Source organism: Quercus robur, chromosome 4 (genome assembly GCF_932294415.1).
Source record: "Quercus robur chromosome 4, dhQueRobu3.1, whole genome shotgun sequence".
NCBI classification, from domain to species: domain Eukaryota; kingdom Viridiplantae; phylum Streptophyta; class Magnoliopsida; order Fagales; family Fagaceae; genus Quercus; species Quercus robur.
This window is the reverse complement of record NC_065537.1, coordinates 53,970,648-53,992,112: the sequence shown is the minus strand read 5'-3', so window position 1 is coordinate 53,992,112 and position 21,465 is coordinate 53,970,648. Positions and strand designations below refer to the sequence as shown.

The window sequence follows — 21,465 nt, the reverse complement described above, 5'->3', positions numbered from 1 at the left end:
ATGGGAAAATTGCGTTATAGGTAGGTTTGTTACTGTTGCTATAAGGGCTGCTCGCCCTTATACAGCTTGGTTTTATCATCAGTCATATGTAGTGCTTGGACTAAAAAAATTCAAACAATCTATATACTTGACTGGAGAATAAATTTGTTTTAATTCAGAAAAGAAAAAAAGAATCTCAAAGTTATAACGGTTAAGTACAACTAAATTTGTAACCAAATTTTACCTTTACATGTAGTAACTTTGTATCGAATATAAGTATAGGATACACAGTTGCCTTATACTCTTTTTAATATAGATTAGACTATATATTTTAGATTTATTCCCGAAACTCTACTAAACTGATAAGAGACTTGTTAGCTAAGCGAACTAATATGATCTCCACTCATATCACTGTTTTGCTCAAAAAAATATGTACTGAGAGGGTTAGTGAAAAAACCAAAAAGAAATCAAACAAAAGTTAAAATGTTTATTCTTGTCAAGTTTCATGCAGAGTTGTAGTCAACTTGCAAAGGAGAGAGAATTGAAAATTTTGGAGCATGTGGTTGGGCACAATATTATTAACTTATTATCACATATTTCCATATCTTTATTATTGAATTTGAAAATCAAGTAAAACTTGACATATATGATATGACATAATTAAGAATTTAAAATTATAAAATAGTAAAATACTTCTCTCAATCAGAGTTAGAGAGAATAGTATTAGATTATCATTAATCAATTAACTATGTGTTTTGATTGGGATTGATCTCGTATGGCCTACTTAGAGATGATGTCAACTGTAAGAAGAAAAAAGAATAGTAAATCTGGGGAAATTCCAATTACCAAGAACCTATAATAAAAGAGTGCTCTCATAAAAATAAAAAAAAATAAAAAAAAAAGAGTGCTAAGGAGTATATTTTCACTTGGGTGGGCGCCCTAAAAAATTGACCACTTATCATGCTCTACGTCTAAGAGTATGTTTGTTTTAGTTTATTTTATTAGGTCCAGTTAACTTTTTCATCACGACTTCAATTATAAATTTTTCCACAATTTTATTCAAATGACACAATATAAATACTAGAAAATAAAAGTGATTTAACTAGTGAATTGTACCCAAAATTGACACAGGTGGGTAGGTAGAGAATACCTAAAGATGACGTGAAATTAATTATTAACCACATTAATTATTAATCACTATCAACTTGTCATTTCAATAAATTGCGCAAAAAGTGTCCCTAACAAATTCAATTATTTATTTAGTTAATTATAATTTCTTGAAAAAAATTTAAAACTACAATTATAATTTTATACAATTTTTAAAAATAAATTCATCAAGAGGTAGCCCAATTAAAAAAATAAAAAAAATAAAGAGGGGGTTGTGTTGCCATTAAAAAAAATACAATTATCTAGAGTTAGATTATGTTTTTTATTGATTATTATTATATGATTGTTTCCCGCGCTAATTTAGGGTATGCATTGTCTGTGGAGCTGACGTGTTTGCCTCCTTTCTTTACATTGTCACAGGTAATAATTATGATATTACAACAAGAGCCCCAAATATCTCTCTCATACAACATGGCCTCAATAATTTAATATCACGGTTCTGTATAATAATAGCTTATTTAAATGAAAAGCTTCCAAGTTTTTAAAGTGAAAGAGTTTAATCTAATCATTTAGGTGTCCAATAGTACAAGACTCATGTGATTTCATCACTGGAGTCCTTTAAAAAATCCAATCTAACAACATCCAATTCAATGTAAAATAATACAAGTATTAGCATGTATAATATAGCAGTCACTGTCCACAACAAACATACAACCATATAATAAACACAATTAATTTAATCTTATATATTGTATTGTAATTGTACCCACCCAATTCACATTCGGCAGAAAATATCATAAGCATTATGTGAGTTCTACGGATGCGTGTATTTAAAGGAATGTAGTCCAAAATCCTATCATTGAGACCTTCAATACCATACACCTATGAACGTGGATCCACATTCTACTTATATGCCATTATTCTTAGAACAATTTATCTCAAGTGGGTAAGATATGGGGTTGATTTCAATGTTCATAAAACTATGGCAGTAAATTATATTGAGACAAAACACACAATGAAAAACAAGATAATTTGGCCCCAAAAAAGGACTCAAATCTCACTAAAATTTCCTGAGAATGGTGTAGCAAACAGAGGGGTTTGAAACAAATATTCTATCAAAGTGGTATTTGAATCAAACCATCATAAATTGAATGTTCAGAACTTCTTCACACTGCCAATTTTTGGTGGCTAGAACTAAACCAGATGCAAGGGTATTAGCTCACATAGAGAACCGCACATTGATAACCATGTTGCAACCAATCCTATATAGCTAGGTATGTCATTCACCTATTACGGTTGCAAAGACCTTTCCCTTTTCCCAATTAGGCATTGAAGAAATACCACATTTACAAGCAATCCAAGCAAGAGTGAAGCATGCAAACAACAAATGCTTTTGTTGGATCCCTTTCCCCACCCTTCAGAATTACAAATTCAATATCAAGAAACTAATTTTCTTCCTCATTATTTGGCATATAAGAATTGTAGGAACAAAACTTGTGAGTACAAGGCTATATCATTCCTCAATCAGTCATAAAATCACGCTAAAGTAACACACAAATCTTGTAAAATTTGGCAAAAAAATTGCGTGAAGTTGAATAATATGTATGACTTCTCCAAGCTAGAGGAGTGCAGTTCAAAAATCAACTTGAGCATACACAAAAAGAGAAGGAACATCAAATTAAACAGCCCCATGATGCTCAATTAGAAAAATGCAAAGAAGTATGCACCAAAAAGGACTCCATCAGCAGGGTTAAAATTTTTCTTTTCTAGATCACTTGTTTTGCATTGTTGTTAAAAGTGTACAACAAACAATCACCACCACCTTAGAAGCAAAAAAAAAAACATTAATACAGTAATACCCATATTCAAAGTAAGACTAACATAAGACACCTGTACAGAACCATCCAGTTACTAAAATATTTGGTTTCTTGATTGGCAACATTGGCCTAATGTGCATAGACAATTAGCATAGAAGAACAACAGGCGAGAGAGTTTAAGAAAAAAAAAGAGATCCACTAAAACAGTAAGTTATGAAGCACCCTGGCAATAAAAATTAATTGGTAGTTGTAAAACCAATTCCAAAATGCAACTCTTCTCAGCACGTCCAAACTGAAGCTGAGATAAGCTCCCTTCGCTGCCAGCAAAGAACAAGTGAAGTTTGCTTCTTTTCGACATGGAATCCCCGAACTGGAGTCCTCTGCACCAGACACTCTGCTTGGGACTCGGTGAAGTTGCTGAATGTCGATGGGGAGAATCCAGATGACAAAAAAAGACCCCTCCATGGAGGCGTTCTATCAGGTGAACGGCGACGACCCAACACAATTTTCTCAATTCCCGGTTGTAGCAAATATCTCTCAATCTTTTGCAAGGCATCTGGGTTGACATTAACAGCATCCAGCGATTCAAGCAGGCCCGAATAAGATTGAACGGCATGAATTATGTGGAGGGGGAAAAGGAGATCAGTTCGATCACAACCTCTATCCAGAGAGACCACAATTTTCGGTGAGAGCTGCTTTACAAAGCCAAGAACCAAAGGAAGCGATAAAGGGTAGTTGGAAAAGGAACCAATTGGCAGATTCACTGCAATTGCCTCACTCCCCGATACATGAAGGGGCAATGGCCAAGAACCAGAGTTCAAGGACTCAAAACTTAAAAATTCAAACTCAAATGCAAGGTTAATCTCAGAAGCAAAATGTTTCAAGTTTTCTAGAGTGAAACCAAGCTGGAGTTCATCATGTGTGGATGGGGATGCAAATGCAGTGATTTTAAGAGCTGGACCACCGCCTTGCTTCAAGGCGAGCTCTTGCATAAGAGAAGCCCATTGTCCACCAAACCCAATATCAAAATCAATAATGTGAATGGTATCAAAGCCATCCAATGCTTCAAGAAGAGCTTGGTTACAAGTAAAATTGGCAAACTGAAGTACAGGAGAGACTTCTGAGAATGATTTGTAAGCACCAATCTTGAAAATTAGACTAATAGGTGGTGGTGGTGGTGGTGATGACATATTCAAAGAAGCATTGCTATTAGTATTATGAAGGAGGAATTGCAAGGCGTCCTTGAAATAAAAAGCAGCCCTTTGAAAAGGCTTACCAATTGGAGAGAGCTGGTGATTGAGCCGCGCCAATATCTCTTGCGCGAGTACCGGATTATTCCCAGTTTCTATCAGCTCTGCTAACTGGTATAACTGATCAAATAATAATTGCTGTTGCTGTTGCTGTTGGTTTGCCAATTCATTGCACACCATTTTCTGCTTTGAAACCATCATTGGCCTCTGCTGGATATGCTGAGGAAGCATCTGAAGCTGATTTTGCTGTCTTCGAAGAAGCTCTTGCCCCGGTTCCGAAAACGGTGACTTGGGGACCTGATAATTAGGCCCAATACCCCCAAGATTATGCCTTTTTGCCAGTGGTGATGAACCAAGGTGATGCTCTTGCAATTGGGCATATGTCAAAGGCATAAACAAAGCCGAGTTTTGAGCATACTGGGCTTGATTCGGGTGTATCATCTGGGGATTGAAAATCTGTGGCTTCTCATCTACAGTTTCAATTGTTTGCACCTGCAGTTGTTGTTGTTGATGATGAAACATGGCTGGTGAATGAGATAGAGAGGCTGGCAAAAGATTATTACTTGTTGCAACAGAGAACATGGGGCTGTGATTTGGGGTCGAAACTGAGCCAAGCCTGGTTGCATTGGTGCCACCACCATTGAATGGAAAATCAGCAGAAGGGTCAATGCTAGGCAACAAATTGTTGGGCATTTCAAGGCAGCCAAAGGCAGCACCTTGATCTATCATACCAAAACCTGAATTGAATTCAAGGTCTTGATGCAAGAGCTTGTTGAGACCCAGAGATGGGTCTTCAACGTCCCCCATAATCAATCTCAGAATAGACTGTTCTTGACCTGATGAGGAATCAGACAACACACCTTCCCAGTCTTCCATTCCAAGCCCACATTTTTCACCTATGTCTAAGCTAGTTTGGGAAGAAGGTTGGTGGTGACTCTCTGAGGCCGTTGCTGCTGCTTTTGCTGTTGCTGTTGTTGAAGCCACACCGTTGCCAAGAGAGGAAGACAGAGTTGAGGTTGAAGTTGGAGGGCTGGGGCTTCTTGTGTCAAGAACTGAGGTGGGCTCAGTGCCCACATAGCAATTTTCTTTGTTGGTGTTGTGCCACTTTTGTAGTTGCTGTTGTTGGTAAAGACGGTGGAGATGGGGAAATGAATCTGAAGAAGCAGTAGAGAAATCTAACACCCCCTTCCCTTGAAACTCCTCAAAGGGTAGGGGCATGGCCTTCATCTAAGAAAGTGAACCAAAACAACAACAATTCACAAGAACTCAATACCCCAAAACCCTCCAGTTTTTGAAAGACAAGAACCCCACCACCAAAGACTTTCAAAAAGCACAAAACAGAAATGGGTTTGGTGTGAATTTTATCAACTAGACCGTATGCATAGAGAGAGAGAGAGAGAGAGAGAGGCAGACAGTGAGTAAAGGTAAGAAACAAAATCAAATTTTGGAGCTTTAAATTTTCTGACACAAAAGACAGACAGACACTTGTTATATGCATGCACAGCTCAACATGAACAAACCCATTTCACCACACTCCTCAAAGGCTCAAACTCAAACTCCTGCTGATGCTTCTTCTACTTCTTATTTTCTGTATGTATTTAGGACTCTAAAATTTTGTAATATAGCACAAACCCATTTTTTGGCACCATCTTTTTTCTTCTTTGTGGCGTTGTTTACTTGAAAAAACAGCCTTTGGTGGGGTTTTCTCTCTCTTCTCTTTGGAGTACTCTGTCTTCCTTGTGTTTTCTGGTTGCTATGGATGCGTGCAATATATAAAAGATTAAAAGTGGGAAAGTGCTCTCTCTCTCTCTCTCTCTAATTTCTTTGTTTTCTAATTCTATAATTTTTTATGTGGTTTTTTTCTGTAGATGTAGTTATCTCTCCTGGTTGGGTCTCTGTCACTCACACTTTAGCCCCACTCTCATTTATAACGCGTAAAAAAAAACTTCACCATACATGCAAATTTCAATGTCCTGTCATGGACCATTTATGAAAATTTTGAACCTTTTAAGAGTTTCTAATAATATATCAGTAAAAACGGTGTTATATTATGAAAGGTAAAATATAGTTAACATTGCTTGAGTCCAAATTTTCTATCTCATTATTTTTATTCTACCTTATACTCATTAATAAAAATTTGTTACATGTTCACTTAATTAATTAATTACTATCATTAATTAATAATGGTAGTATTAATAAGTCAATAATGGTAATATTTAATTAGTTAGGTGAACATGTGGCAAGTTTTTATTGGTAGAGTATAGGGTGGAGCAAGAAAAGTGAGACAGAAGATTTGGACTCTATTTCTGATATTTGAATTAATATCAGTCATGTTATTCATGTGTAATACATTTCAAAACAGACCAATTTGGTCTCTAATCACCTTGAGAGATGGGACCAAGTTGGGTTTTAGGACTAAGTTATTCTGTTTTGAAATGTCTTAGATCCGACGAATATTAACCAAACCTTATTTTACCATAATATTTATCGAAATAAACTATTTTTGTGGTATTCATAAACTTTTTTTATAAAAAGAAAAAGAAAAACCTTCTATATTTTTTAAAATCTTTTTGTAAGATGCTAAAATAGATTTATGCCTAAAGCTAAAGTTGCTTTGCTACAATATTTTTGGTTTGTTCAATTTGCTCGGTTTCACTAGCAATTTTATTTTATTTTATTTTTTGAATGCATAAAGTTACAGTTGTTTTGTAACATTATTTTTGGTTTGTTCAATTTGCAATGTTTCACAAAATAATAAAATATTAACACAACAAATTGGCACAATATTTTCACAATTGTTGAGGTGTTAATTTCTTATAGGTCAAAAATAAAATATCATATTAGAACCAACCACGACTAAAAATAAAGGTATTGTGAAAAAACAAATGTGTTACATCCACAACATTTTTCATAACTCTTTCATAACAAATCATAGGTAATTAATTGTTATTAGTTCTAATTTAAACTTGGCAATGAAATTACTTTTTTACCCACCAATAACAATCTGTAACAACTTATTACTTATAATTTGTTATAAAAATATTGTGGACATAATATTTCTTTTATGAAAATGTTAAGACATCTTGCTGTCATCACAATATTTTCAAAACTGTTGAGCTGTCAATTTTTTACAAGTCAATATAAAATATAACAAAATTATAAAAGTATTATGAAAATGTTGTGTTTCTAGAAATTTTTATTGGTTTAGTCAACTTTGTTGAGCCAAAATTCACTGTTTCATATATCATTTTCTTGGGTTGACTTTTTATATATTTTTTTCTTTACGCACTATTTTAAGTAAAAACACATAGGTTTACACATAAAAACAAAAACAAAAACTTAGGATAAAAGCATTTTTCATCCTTTATGTTGGGGGTAATTTACAATTCCTTCTTAAACTTTAAAATCAAGCAATTTTTCCTTTAATATTTTGGAAAAAAGCAAATATGTCATATTGTGATTCTCTTAGTTAAACCCTAATGAAAAGTTATGATTCTTAAAATATTTTATTGTGTAATGTCTAAAATACTCCCATTAAATTTTAACATCCCAAAAATTTTCTTCATATATTTTGAGTTTTAGATAGTAGTAATGCTTGAAAAGTTGGAATGATGATATAAGGTGTTTTATTTGTTATCTAAAGAACATTAATTTTCTATGTTTAAATTTTTGAAACTTATAATTTATTTAATTGAAAATTTGATGACACATGCCTTTTGTTATCTTTCTTTTCTTTTCTTTTTTTTTTTCTTTTTTTTTTTTTCCTTTCTTAGCAAAACTTAGTTGCTTATTATTGGAAAATGATGATATTCGTTATCATTCTTAGAAGTTTTTATTGAGTGAATATATTGCCATTAGCGTTGCCATTAGCAAGTAGGTACTAAAAAACTATTATAATAAAATATATACTCATATTAAATATCTATTCTAACTTTGTGTGTGATCAAAATTCTTATACGAATGAGATTAACTTTTTATGACATAATTATCAAAATTCTGAAAATTAAGGTTTCTTTTGATTAATGTAAATTTCTATGTATTTTAAAAATCAAATGATTTATATCTTTGTTTTGTGATATAAATAAAATCTAAAATTGACTTTAATCACTACTTTTATTCCACGGCAAACAAGTGCCTACACTAACTAGTAGTAGAAAAAGAGTATAAAAATTTCCTAAGTGTGAGACTAGCGAAAATTTTCCTTTTTGATTTTTAAAATTAAATTAATATATGAAAATAATATTCTAAAAAAAATGAAAATTAGTTTTCTTAAACACATCTAGATTTCAATGTGTATTAAAGTATATGACTCACCAAATTATAGATTATTATATAAATTATATGATTAAAGTACATGTGAATACTCGCTTCAGTTATCACAAATAATGTTTTCTTCCAACTCATTAGTTGATGGTTCATGTAGGGGTGAAAGGCCAGGGAGCCCATATTTATATATATGTTGGGCCAAAGGCCCAATCCGAGGACGTTAAACACTTCTAGAGGGGTCTATGCCAATGAGAGAAGAAATGGAATCCGATCAGAGCCATCCAGGAGGAAAACGAGGAAGAATCCCTCCTTGGTTGGGCAAGGCCGAGGACAGGGGCATAGTCTGCCATCAAGAGCAACATTTCGGACCATTCCAGGGAAATTATAAGTATTGAGGAGGGACAAGACAAAGGAGAGCTATAAAATATCTAAGATAAGGCTGCTACCACGGCATTGAATGCTCTGCAGCTGACTGAACCATGCTTTTCAGTCTTACAATTACTCCTAAAGACTTTAGGGAGGGGCTGATGGGACAAATATCAAAGTTACCAAGCTAAATCTACACGTGGAAGGTGGAAAGAGGAGGAAGAGGATAGTATAAAATAAAGCAGAGACCCTGATAGTAGGGGATCCAAAAAATGGAGAAAGAGAGGATGGTAGCAATATAGACCGGATTGGTAACCCAATCCAGAAGACAAGCAAGAACTGATCTTCTTGGACCGAGCCGATGGCGACCTTATTTAAATATAAGCTGCCTGTTCTTACTTTGTTGTCATTTGAATCTACGATAATAATTATCCAACTCATTAGAACCTAGATTTCCAACTCACTCTCTACAAATTCATTGTTTTAGGGCTTTTTGGACCAAGGTCCATATATCTTTTAGACCAGGGACCGAAGCTATGTCCTTATAGTTCATAAAACTATTTGTGTTTAAAATAGATAACTTATTGGTTTAAGGTGTGACCTAAACTGAGAGGTTTCATGTTCAATTTACTACGCTTTTGATTTATAAGATGTTCAAGATGTCTTATGTATAGAGAGTGAAATAGTCTACTCAGAGACTAAAACACTACTTCCTTATATAAATTAAAATAAAATTATATGATTAAAAATAACAATTACCAATGAGGCGGTGAAGAAATAATTTTCATTAAAAAGGACAATGCACACATGTTTGGAGAAACTACATTTTACCACCTCAAATTATACATCCGATTACACTTTGCACCATAAACTTTTTGAATGCACGTTTTGCACCCTAAACTGTGATCTTTGTTACACTTTGCATCCCGACATCAAGTTTGCTCATTCTCAATCCTTTAAAAAAAAAAGATAAATTATATTTTACCACCATAAACTATACTCTTGATTACACTTTGCACCCTAAAACTTTAAATTTGGGTCCAAGTTAACAGAAAACTTAATGTTAGGGTGTAAAATGTAACAATGGTCACAGTTTAAGGTGCAAAACGTGTATTTGAAAAGTTTAGGATGCAAGGTGTAATTTGGGATATAGTTTAGGATAGTAAAGTTTAATTTCTCCAAATTCTTATAAAGGAAGGATTTTTTTTTTTTTTGGAGAGAGAGAGAGAGAGGTTCTAAATGCACACCACAAACTACACTTAAAAACCACAGTGAAATTTTTTTAATATAGAGACACTAGGTCAATCACATCCCAGATACTTTTTCTATATACACTATCTAATGAGTTAACTTAGTGACTTTTTATATATACACTATCTGATGAGATAACTTAGTGATAAAAAGCCCTTGTATCCCATTATTTTACGAGTTTGAGATTATAGGTTCAAATAGTAGCAAGCATGCTATTACTCAGATGATCCACGCAATGTCGAAATTGAGTTGAAGTGGGTTAGGTTAGTGACCACACTTATGAACCTTTTTATAATAAAAGAAATACTTTTCTAATCATGAATACATCTTTTTTGTTTTATAAATAAAAAAATAAAAGAGAACATGCACACACAAAAAAAAAGCTTTAAATAGTTTTGTTTTTCTTAAATAGGAACATCATTTTGATGTTCTGATGTAGAACAAGTATCTCTATATTTTCTTGAGAAACAGGATATTCATTAATCAAGGCGGAGGGGCATGTGATTGATTAATTATTTTTATTTGTTATTGCTTATTTTCCGACCAAAGTTTAGTTATTTTATTTTAGCTATTTTATTTGAGCGTAGTTTGGACTTTTGTGATGTCGTAAGAAATTTAAAGGTATTTTTGCGATTGTATTTTTAGGGAAGTCTAACTGAAACCCTAAAGGGTTCATATAATTATGTAATTTTGTAGGTCCAGTTTGAAGCAGATTGAAATAAAATACTCCTTTAAGGTTTTCTCATATTTATGATGGATTCCAGACTTGTTTTCTCTTGATTCGTCAAGGGTTTGTTAAGCTAGAATGAGATTTATCCTACTAAGTTTTCCGTGCTGCGTTAGGTGGTATCAAAGCTTATTAGTATACTGGTATGGAGAACAACTAGGGCAAGCGAAATAGCCGTGTTGAAGAAGAACAAGGGGTACAAGCCCTTAGTGATGAACTCCAAGCTTATCAGCAAAGTACAGACCGCAAACTCCAAGAGATTCATAATATGCTAGCGGCTATAGGATTTAGTGTTGATAAGAATCATGAAGGCAATAGAGATGATGGTGCTGGGCCCAATGCTCATGGTCTAGGTGGTGGCCGGTAGGTTCCAGCCAATCACTGTAGGCCACCAACCTATGAGGATGATTCTGAAGATGAAGATGGAAGATATGGAGAGTATCAAAGGGAGCCTCGACAAAATAGGGAGGCTAAGGATTATCGTCTAAAAGTCGATATTCCTAGTTTCTATGGGAATCTTGATATTGAGTCATTCCTTGATTGGATCTATGAAGTTGAAAAATTATTTGAGATGATGAATGTACCAGAAGAGAAACAGGTCAGAATGGTTGCATACCGATTGAAAGGTGGAGCTTCTGCTTGGTGGGATCAAATACAAAATAATCGTCGACGACAAGGAAAAGGGGAAGTGAAGACATGGGGGAAGATGAAGAAATTATTAAAGGGTATATTTTTACCTCTTGACTATGAACAATACTTATTTCACCAGTATCAGAATTGTATGCAAGGTGTTTGATCTGTTGTTGAATACACATCGGAATTTCTTCGCCTGGCAGCATGTTGTGATTTATCAAAGACAGATGTGCAGCAAACTGTGCATATATTAATGGCCTGAAATTCCCAATAAGGAGAAGATGGGTTTATAGCCTATTTGGTCAATAGATGAGGCTTGAAATTTCCAGGCAAGTTACTTCTGAATTGCCCCGTAATAATTTTGAAAAAGAGAAACAACCTATAAGAGTTCCAATTCATTCATTTGTTGTAGGCAAGCAAGGAACTGAAGGTAGCAATAGTGTTGTTCCAAGACAAACTAGTGGGGTACATAATGGGGATGTTGCTAAGAACCCCTACAATAGACCTACTTCCAACAAGTGCTACAGGTGTGGTGAGCCTGGTCATAATTCAAGTGTATGTCTAGCACGTAAGCTTGTACACTTTGCAGATTGTGAGGATAATTGTGTTGGAGACGTAGAAGAGGATCAAAGCAACGATGATTTACTTGATGCTGAAATTGCAGAAGAAGGGATTGAACATGTTTCCTGTGTGGTGCAAAGATTACTGTACACTCCAAAACAAGAGGAGCCGTCTCAGCAACATAGAATTTTTCATTCACTGTGTTCAGTCTAGCAGAATGTTTGCAACTTGATCATAGACAATGGTAGCTATGAGAATATTGTTTCAAAAGCACTTGTCAAGCACCTACAATTGCCAATTGAGCCACATCAATTTCCCTATGAAATCAGCTGGATAAAGCAAGGTCCTTCTATAAAGGTAACTGAAATTTGTCGTGTTCCTATTTCTATTGGAAATTCTTATAAAGATGATGTAGTTTGCAATGTAGTTGATATGGATGCATGCCATATTTTATTGGGGAGACCTTGGCAACAGGATGTTGATGCAACTCATAAGGGTAGGAAGAATGTTTATATTTTATGGTGGAAAGAAAAGAAAATTGCTATACTTCCTAATGAGTTTAAAGGAGACCAACCCAAAACTTCTAAAGTGAAGGGGAAGTCATTCCTTTATATTACTAGCTCCGATGTTGAGTTTATTAAAAGAGGCTAGTGAGAATTATGTTCTAATTGTGAAAGGAGTGGAGTCACCAATGGTAGAGGTTCCTGCAACAATACAACCTTTACTTGAAGAATTTAAATAGATTATCCCTGAAGATTTACTAGAAGGTTTACCACCCATGCAAGACATTCACCACCACATAGATTTTGTACCTGGTGTGAGTTTACCAAACTTACCACACTATTGGATTAACCCAAAAGAAAGTGAGATACTCAAGGAGAAGGTTGAAACGTTGATTCGTAAGGGGCATATTCAAGAAAGCATGAGCCCATGTGTAGTGCCAGCATTGTTAGTGCCAAAGAAAGATGGAAGTTGGCGGATGTGCGTAGACAGTCGTGCTATCAATAAAATAACAGTAGGGTACAAATTTCCCATCCTAATATTGGAAGACATACTGGATAAATTGGAGGGCTCTAAGGTGTTCTCCAAAATTGATATGCGTAGCGGCAATCATCAGATTCATATTAGACTTGGGGATGAGTGGAAAACTGCTTTCAAGACAAAGGAAGGTTTGTACGAATGGCTAAGGATGCCTATTGGGCTATCAAATGCACCCAGTACTTTCATGAGACTTGTAAAGTTGTGATTTACAAATATGTATTTTGTTGGCTTTTATTCCGTGCCAAATTTGATTGTAATTTTATTCAATCTTGTGTACCCTGTATTTACTGTGGGATGTGATTGTAAGGGTTGTGTGTTAGAGAGAGAGAGTGTGTGAAGACTCAAGCAAGTGAAGCCAGAAGAATTCTTGCGGGTGTCTCGCGACTAAGCTTCCCACGAAGTGAAGCATGTGCCTTGCACATGACTGGAATGCGAAGAGTCTGTACAGATGGAGACAGCTGTGTCTCACGAGTATCTTGCGGGTAAGGCCTTCCCATGAGACACCAGCGAGACATTCTGTTTAGCCAGTTTGTTTTGCCTGATACACACTTTTTGTACCCCTATTATATATACCCATATTACCCACAAATGTGATAGAGAGTTTATGAGAGAAAACCCTAGCAAAAACACTTGAGAGTTAGAAATTGTTATACCAACAATTCTCTACACCTTTGTTTGTGGGATTTCCTCATCTCCTACCTCTCCATTTCCATACCATTGAGAGGTCAATAGTCCAAACACTTACCACACCTTTCGAGAGTGTCCAGTGAGGTTTTGGTGTTGCTGGGAAACACTGGAAGAAGCCAAGGATGGCAGATGCAACATGGAGCTTGTTGCGGGATCCTGAGAGCTAGACAAGACACGGTTCCGAGAAGCCTTGTTGAAGTAGGAGCTTGGAAGGCTTAGGTACAGTGGGTAGATTAGACTTGGAGGGTCTCTTGCTTACCCATGTATCCCAACTGATTGTCTAGTGGATCGATTACCGCTTGGAGGGCGGCGGAGAGGTTTTTCGCCAAGTTCTTCGGTTTCCTCTTTGATAACACGTCTCAGTGTTATCTGTATTTGCATCTCTCTTCCCTACTCTTGTTCATTTCATTTTACTGCTGTGTTGCTTTAAATATGGATTATAGTAGCTCTCGTGTTTGTATGCTTGTGTTTACACTATTCCGCACTTAGTATTAAGTTAGTGTAAAATCAACCAAGCCGTAATTTGAATTGGGGGTCTAAACAAGCTCTCGTGTTTTCACACATTTCGAGCTTTCAATTGGTATCAGAGCGGGTACACTTGATTTGGTTTGATTACCTAAGTGTGATCCTTGACCTCTTGTGTGTTTTTCCATGGATAATGTTTTGTATGCTTCTATGGATGTTGTTGATTGTAACATGCCATGTGTTTGTGAAAATGCCTCTATGAGTATTTATCCTCATGATTGTGATGCCATGTTACATGAATCTATGGGTGTTGCTAATATTCCTAACATCAAACTCTTGAAGAAAGATGCTTAAGAAGTTTCAAAAGAAGTTAAGCAAGTTATTTTGTGAAAATGATAATTTGATTGTTAAGCTCAATGAATCCAACAAATTGGTTAAGAAATATAAGAATCTTGCTGAAATTTCTCTTGAAAAGCTGAAAGAGTTTGAATGTTTGAATATGGATTTGGATGCTAAACTTGTTTTGTCTAACAAACTTGTTAATAATCTTAAATCTGAAAATGAATCTCTTAAGATACATGCCAAGTGTTTGATTGCTGAACCTGTTGCTAAAATAGAAGAAAATATTTGTTACAATTATGTTGTGATACCTGATTTTGTGCCTATTGTGTGTTCTACCTCAAAGGACAAATCAGTGTACATTCCTCCACACAAAAGAAATCAAAAAGTGGAGAGAAAGGCTCTTAAGCCTAAGCCTCTGTTTAGGTTCCATCCTAGGGAATTGAGTAGATCTAAATTTGTTCCTACTTGCCACCATTGCGGTGTGATCGGTCACATAAAACCTCAATGCTCCATGTTGAAGAAAGAATAAAACCATGGTATTAGATCCCTTCCTAAAAAGCCTAGTGGACCTAAACACATTGTTTGTCACTTATGGTGCCTTTGGTCATCTTAGACCACATTACTCTAAGTTTCAAGCTCTTAAAAGAATAAAAAGAAAAGAGAAACTTAAGCTGTTTGGAAGGTGTGCTATGAAAGCAAAACCAGATTTGGGGGAAAATTGTATGTTGTTGAAATAAGTTGTTAATGCTCTTACCTCCTTGTCTATGTGCATCTTCGGTTCTCATTCTTTCAACCATCGTCTCACTTCTCTTGAGACACTTATTCCAAACAATCATTCCGTTTGGATGAGGAAGGGTTCTTATGGTTGAGATTGTGCTCTTTTGGTCTTTGATCTAATTCTTTCGATCTTTATAGGACCTTTCATGCATTAGATGCTTTATTGTCATGCATTTGTACATCTTACATCTCTTTATATGCATTGTTCTGTTTTTGTTTTTGTTTTTGATCTTACTTTTATGTCTTTATTTTGTGTGTGTAAAAATCCAAAACCATATAAAAAGTGAAAAATTCAAAAAGTTTGATCGTATAAGTTTTGAGCACATATCATATGTGAGTTTGGCCTAACACCTTCGTATTAATGACGTAGTGCATTTACGAGCTTAGCTTGTTATGTATGCACATATATCTTTGTGGGAGAAATCTTGAAAACTATGTGTGATTGTTGTAAATAGATCTTCAAGCTTGTCATGAATGATTGATCAATAGTCTTGATGGTCTTGATACTTGCATAAACTTGTGCCTATATCTCTTCGCACTTTATTTTTTATGTTTTTGCTATAGAGCTCACCAAATGTAAATCTCCAAATGAAAAGAGATAATGAGCTGCAAAAGTCTATCGCACATACTAGTATTTGACTAGGAAAAAGGGAAAGCGACTTTTGTATTAAAATGTATGATACTCAAAAAGCCAAAGACTAAATCTAAAAGTTGAAATATCAAAAATGTCAAGTACCAATCTCAAAAAGAGATGTATTATTCAAAAAAATGATCAAATGTTATGATTTGTAAAAAAGCCAAATGAAAAGCTTCAAAGATTTTGTAATCATTTTTATGGGAGGTCATATATGCTCATTTCTATAATTGAGATAGACTACTTGATTTCGTATCAGTTGTGTATGACTTGATTGAATTGATCATTGAAGTTTCACTCTAGTCTAAGGATTATTCCACACTTGATCCACACACACAACACACAAGTTTAATGTTCAATGAATGGCTATTTCATTTGTGTGGTTGTACATGTTCAAATGTGATGTATGTGTACTCAACCATATGTGGATCAAACCAAAAAGATTTGTGTTCTTTTTTTTTGCTTTTGGAAGTGATTTGTATCACCCATGTTTTTCAATGTTTTTCAAATTGTTTTTGTGTGAAAAAAACATGTTTTTTGGGTGTTTTTGTGACCCATTTCACGTGTAAGCTCAGCTAGGAGTTAAATGGTCCAATTCTCAAGATTTTCAGCTTTACATAGAGAGTTTCGTGACTATTTCGCAGTTGTTTTGCGAGTAAGACTTACCAACAAAATACCAGCGAGATACCAACGAAAATTTCCAAATCAGCTTTTTAAAGGTTATTTCGTGGGACATTTGTTTTAAATGCCTCCCATCTTCTCTCAAACCCATGTTTTAATGTTTCTACATCAAAACCCAACTAAATTCAAGTGTTTTTCATTCTATTAACATCTCTAAGGTAATCTTTAACTCTTTTCATTGATTTTTGGTCCTTAGATTATGTTTTTAGGAGTTTTATGTTCATAGTTGGGATTTTCTCAAATGGGAGTTGAAAAACTTATTTTTTGTCAATTTTTTTTATTGGGCTTTCTTTTAAATGATAATTTGCTTTGGATGTTGGCCCCTTGTGGCAAAAATAACATGTATTAAGGCAAGATTTTCATATGCTCTTGCTTTGTTATCATACGTGTGGAGTGTGTGCACTCTAAGTGTTTAATAAAATGCCCAAAATTTGGGGATCACCATAATTATTCATGTTTTGATTATTGGTGGTGTGTTTTATATACTTTGCCCCGTGAGTGCTTATTCATGCATTGGTCATGCATCTCACATGCACACTAGTTGCACCTTTGCTGCACACACTCTAACACTTGACATGTTTTGCATTCACTAATGTTAGTTAAGTCTTTTTAGACCTTTTAGCACATATGACATGTTCTTATGTCTTTTTCATGCCTAGGTTTACATCATGTTCCATCATTCTTAACATGTCATGCTCTTTATGCTTTGTAGCATTTTTTTAAGATGCTTTTGTCTTTCGTTTGAGCTTCAATTTCTCATTCATCTTGCACCCCTCATGCATCATCTTTCACCCTTGTTCGTATCTTCTTTTCTTTCCCTCCTTCCTCTTGATTCATTTGCCTATTCGTGACAAAAAGGGGAAAAAGATTTTATGACTCATGTGCACATTCTTAGAGGGAGAAATTCTATCTCATGCACATTCGTAGGGGGAGAAATTCATAGGGGAGATGTATATATCAAGGGGGAGAAGACATTCTTTCATGAGAAAATTTCTTTTATGAGAAAACCTTGCTTTACCTTATGCTTGTTTTCTCGTTGTTTTATGGTGCTTTGTGGTTTATGCTTTATTGCTCTCATCGCATCGTGGTTATGTGTTGAACATGCATACATCCTTATGCTTGTTTTGATGATCATTTGCTTTGCTATGTGGTCATTGTAGTCATTTCTATATGACTGTTTTGGTGTATGATCAAGTTGCTCTTATGTTTCACATCTTGTTTACTTGATCACAATTTACTTGTTACATTATATTTGTCATTTTATTACTTGCTTTACCTTGAGGGTTTAATGTGTTTTGTGCAAGTGTTTCAGGTTACAAGTATATATGTTCCAAGTTCATCACAGTTCCTAAAATTCATGATAGGGGGAGTGATATGATGGGGGAGAAAAAGAGAAAGAGCTTTGTGCTACATTAACTATGTTTGCTTTGCTCATAGTTCATGATTATGCTTAGCTATTTAAAATATTGTAGTTTGTGACTATCTCAATGCTTGTGTAGCATTCTCTGTGTACTTTTAGATATTGCTAAAATGTCTTAAGTACTTCACACTTGTGCCTTGGTAGGATTGTTCCTAGATGCATATACTTCGTGTATTTTGCATTGGTTGTGTGATTGGACATGCAAGTAATCATAAGTGATTGCTTTATTATACATGTCCAGATGAACATTTACTTGTTATATGTTCATTGGAGTCATTCTTTAATGACTGACCTTGTGTGATCAATTTTTTTGTTTACATGTTATCAAATGTTTACAAACTTGGTCACTTTATGCTTGCTCTTGCTCATACCTTGTGTTCAACTTGTCATAAGTTTAATGAAAGTTTTGTTTGTGTGCGAGTGTTTCAGGTTACAGGTATAAACTACAAGTGCTTCATAGTTTCTAGATTAGGTGTGAGTGAGTTTTGTCATTGTTCCCAAACTCACGTTTAAGTCTAAAGTCTGTGTTAGGGGTTTTGTCACGGAATAGCCAAAGGGAGAGATTGTAAAGTTGTGATTTACAAATATGTATTTTGTTAGCTTTTATTCCGTGCCAAATTTGATTGTAATTTTATTCAATCTTGTGTACCCTCTATTTATTGTGGGATGTGATTGTAAGGGTTGTGCGTTAGAGAGAGAGAGAGAGAGAGAGTGTGAAGACTCAAGCAAGTGAAGCCAGAAGAATTCTCGCGGGTGTCTATCGACTAAGCTTCCCGCAAAGTGAAGTATGTGCCTTGCACATGACTGGAATGCGAAGAGTCTGTACAGATGGAAACAGCTGTGTCTCGCGAGTAAGGTCTTCTCGCAAGACACTTGCGAAACATTCTGTTCTGCTAGTCTGTACTGCCTGATACACACTTTTTGTACCCTCATTATATATACCCATATTACCCACAAATGTGATAGAGAGCTTCTGAGAGAAAACCCTAGCAAAAACACTTGAGAGTTAGAAATTGGTATATTGTTATACCAACAATCCTCTACACCTTTGTTTGTGGGATTTCCTCATCTCCTACCTCTCCATTTCCATACCATTGAGAGGTTAATAGCCCAAACACTTACCACACCTTTCGAGAGTGTCCAGTGAGGTTTTGGTGCTGCTGGGAAACATTGGAAAAAGCCAAGGATGACAGATGCAACATGGAGCTTGTTACGGGATCCGAAGAGCTAGACAAGACACGGTTCTGAGAAGCCTTGCTAGAGTAGGAGCTTGAAGGGCTTAGGTATAGCGGGTAGATTAGGCTTGGAGGGTCTCTTGCTTACCCATGTATCCCAACTAATTGTCTAGTGGATCGATTACCACTTGAAGGGCGGCGGAGAGGTTTTTCGTCGAGTTCTTCGGTTTCCTCTTCGATAACACGTCTCGATGTTATCTATGTTTGCATCTCTCTTCCCTACTCTTGTTCATTTCATTTTACTGTTGTGTTGCTTTAAATATGGATTAGAGTAGCTCTCCTGTTTGTATGCTTGTGTTTACACTATTCCGCACTTAGTATTAAGTTAGTGTAAAATCAACCAAGCCGTAATTTGAATTGGGGGTCTAAACAAGCTCTTGTGTTTTCACACATTTCAAGCTTTCAAAACTGATGAATTAGGTACTCAAGCTTTTTATTGGAAAATTTGTTGTTTTCTACTTTGATGATATCTTAATTTTTAGCCGTAGCAATCAAGAGCATGTGCAGCACCTATGAGAAGTGTTGACTGTGTTGATGGAAAATAAGTTGTAAATTAGTCTAAAGAAGTGTAGCTTCCTGACTAGTTGGTTAATTTTCTTGGGGTTCGTAGTTAGTGTTGAAGGTATTCATGTAGATGATGAGAAGGTGCATGCTATTAGGGAATGGCCAACTCCCAAGATAGTTTCTGAGGTATGTACTTTTCATGGCCTTGCTACATTTTATCTTTGATTTATTCGAAATTTTAGTAACATAGTCGCCCCTATTACTGATTGTTTAAAGAAGGGAAAATTTATATGGGTTGGAGAGGCTGAGAAGAGTTTCTCTATAATTAAAGAAAAATTAACTACATCTCCAATTTTGGCACTCCCTAATTTTGATAAGGTGTTTGAGTTGGAATGTGATGCGAGCGGGGTGGGGATAGGTGTTGTTCTTTCTCAAGAGGGTCCCCTGGTTGCTTTTCATAGTGAAAAACTAAATGAAGCTAGACAAAAGTGGTCAACTTATGAACAAGAGTTGTATGCAGTTATTCGAGCCTTAAAGCATTGGGAGCATTACTTAATCCCAAAGGAGTTTGTAATTTTTTCTAACAATGATTCATTGAAATATTTCAAGAATCAAAAGTACGATCAAAAGTCATGCATCAGTAATTTTATGCAGAATTCTCAAACCAACCCAAGCCCATATGACGTGTAGGGTTAAGTGTTTCACTCCATGTATAAAAGAAAAAGCCTTAACTACGTTTTAGAGGTCTTTGTTGAGTTGTGTGTTGAATCTTTTATGAGATTTGAGAGGTGTTTACCTTTATACACACATATAGAGTTATCAAGATCAAGATTCATGTCAAGAACTTGATGATTGCTTCAGTTGTTGCATAAAAAACTTTCAAGAATATCTGAAACCTTTGAGTGGAGTCTCAAAGTCACAAGTAGGAGAACTTATGGTTGCTACAGATCAAGGAAAGAAGTAATCCATGGACTCGAAGCTGTCACATGGTTATGATAGTAAGTTTTCCACACGAGGTAGCAATAGGATGTTAGTGTTCTAAGTCTTATTGTACAAATTTCAATTCTTTCATAATGGATCTATTTTTACCTTAAGGATAGCTAAGTTAAATCCTCCCCAAGTTTTTTATCAGTTAGGTTTTCCTGGGTCATCAAAGTTGTGTGTTCTTTATTTTTCGCATTATATTTGTTTTACACATTATAGACACTCGATTTTGCACCCATGATTTAATCAAGGAAAATGACTGGAATAACCATCTGTGTGCCCCAAAAATCATGATTGCATTACATGCATCAATTTGTTCTTGCATTACATGCATTAATTCATTCATTGTGTATCATAAAAATGATCTTAAGGTTTTAACAGTCACAATGATGTGTCCGGTTTCTAAATCGGACCATCGGATCGAAAGATATCTCATGATCAAATTTGCACGGTCAGCATACATTGTGTCTAGGTAGAATCAACCACGCATGATTAATTTAAATTAATTCTAATTGGCTAAAAAATTAAAATTAATTAAGTAATTTTGTGATTGGTTGATAATTAGTATTTTAAATAGGATTGCTTGCATAGGAATAAAATGGATGATTGGATAACAATAAAATTATGGATAATCTGAACTTTATCGAGATTTATTTTAAGGTATTTCTCTACAAGATAATTATTCCTGAAAAAGCTCGAATTATCCAAAAAAGAGATAAAAATCTTAGAAAACCTAAA

General features: G+C 35.0%; 1 protein-coding gene across 2 annotated transcripts in view; it reads right to left on the bottom strand.

Moving 5' to 3' along the window:
* Window positions 1–2,994: 2,994 nt before the first annotated feature.
* LOC126722995 (scarecrow-like protein 22) overlaps window positions 2,995–21,465 on the bottom strand; it is a 33,591-nt gene continuing 15,120 nt past the window's right edge. The window contains exon 2 of one of the 2 annotated variants that reach the window (XM_050426167.1): window positions 2,995–4,645. In XM_050426167.1, coding sequence (XP_050282124.1) covers window positions 3,182–4,645 — 1,464 coding nt within the window. In that variant the 3' untranslated portion in view covers window positions 2,995–3,181. Of the gene's footprint in view, window positions 5,966–21,465 lie in introns of those variants that run through there. The other variant, XM_050426165.1, reaches the window with a different exon arrangement.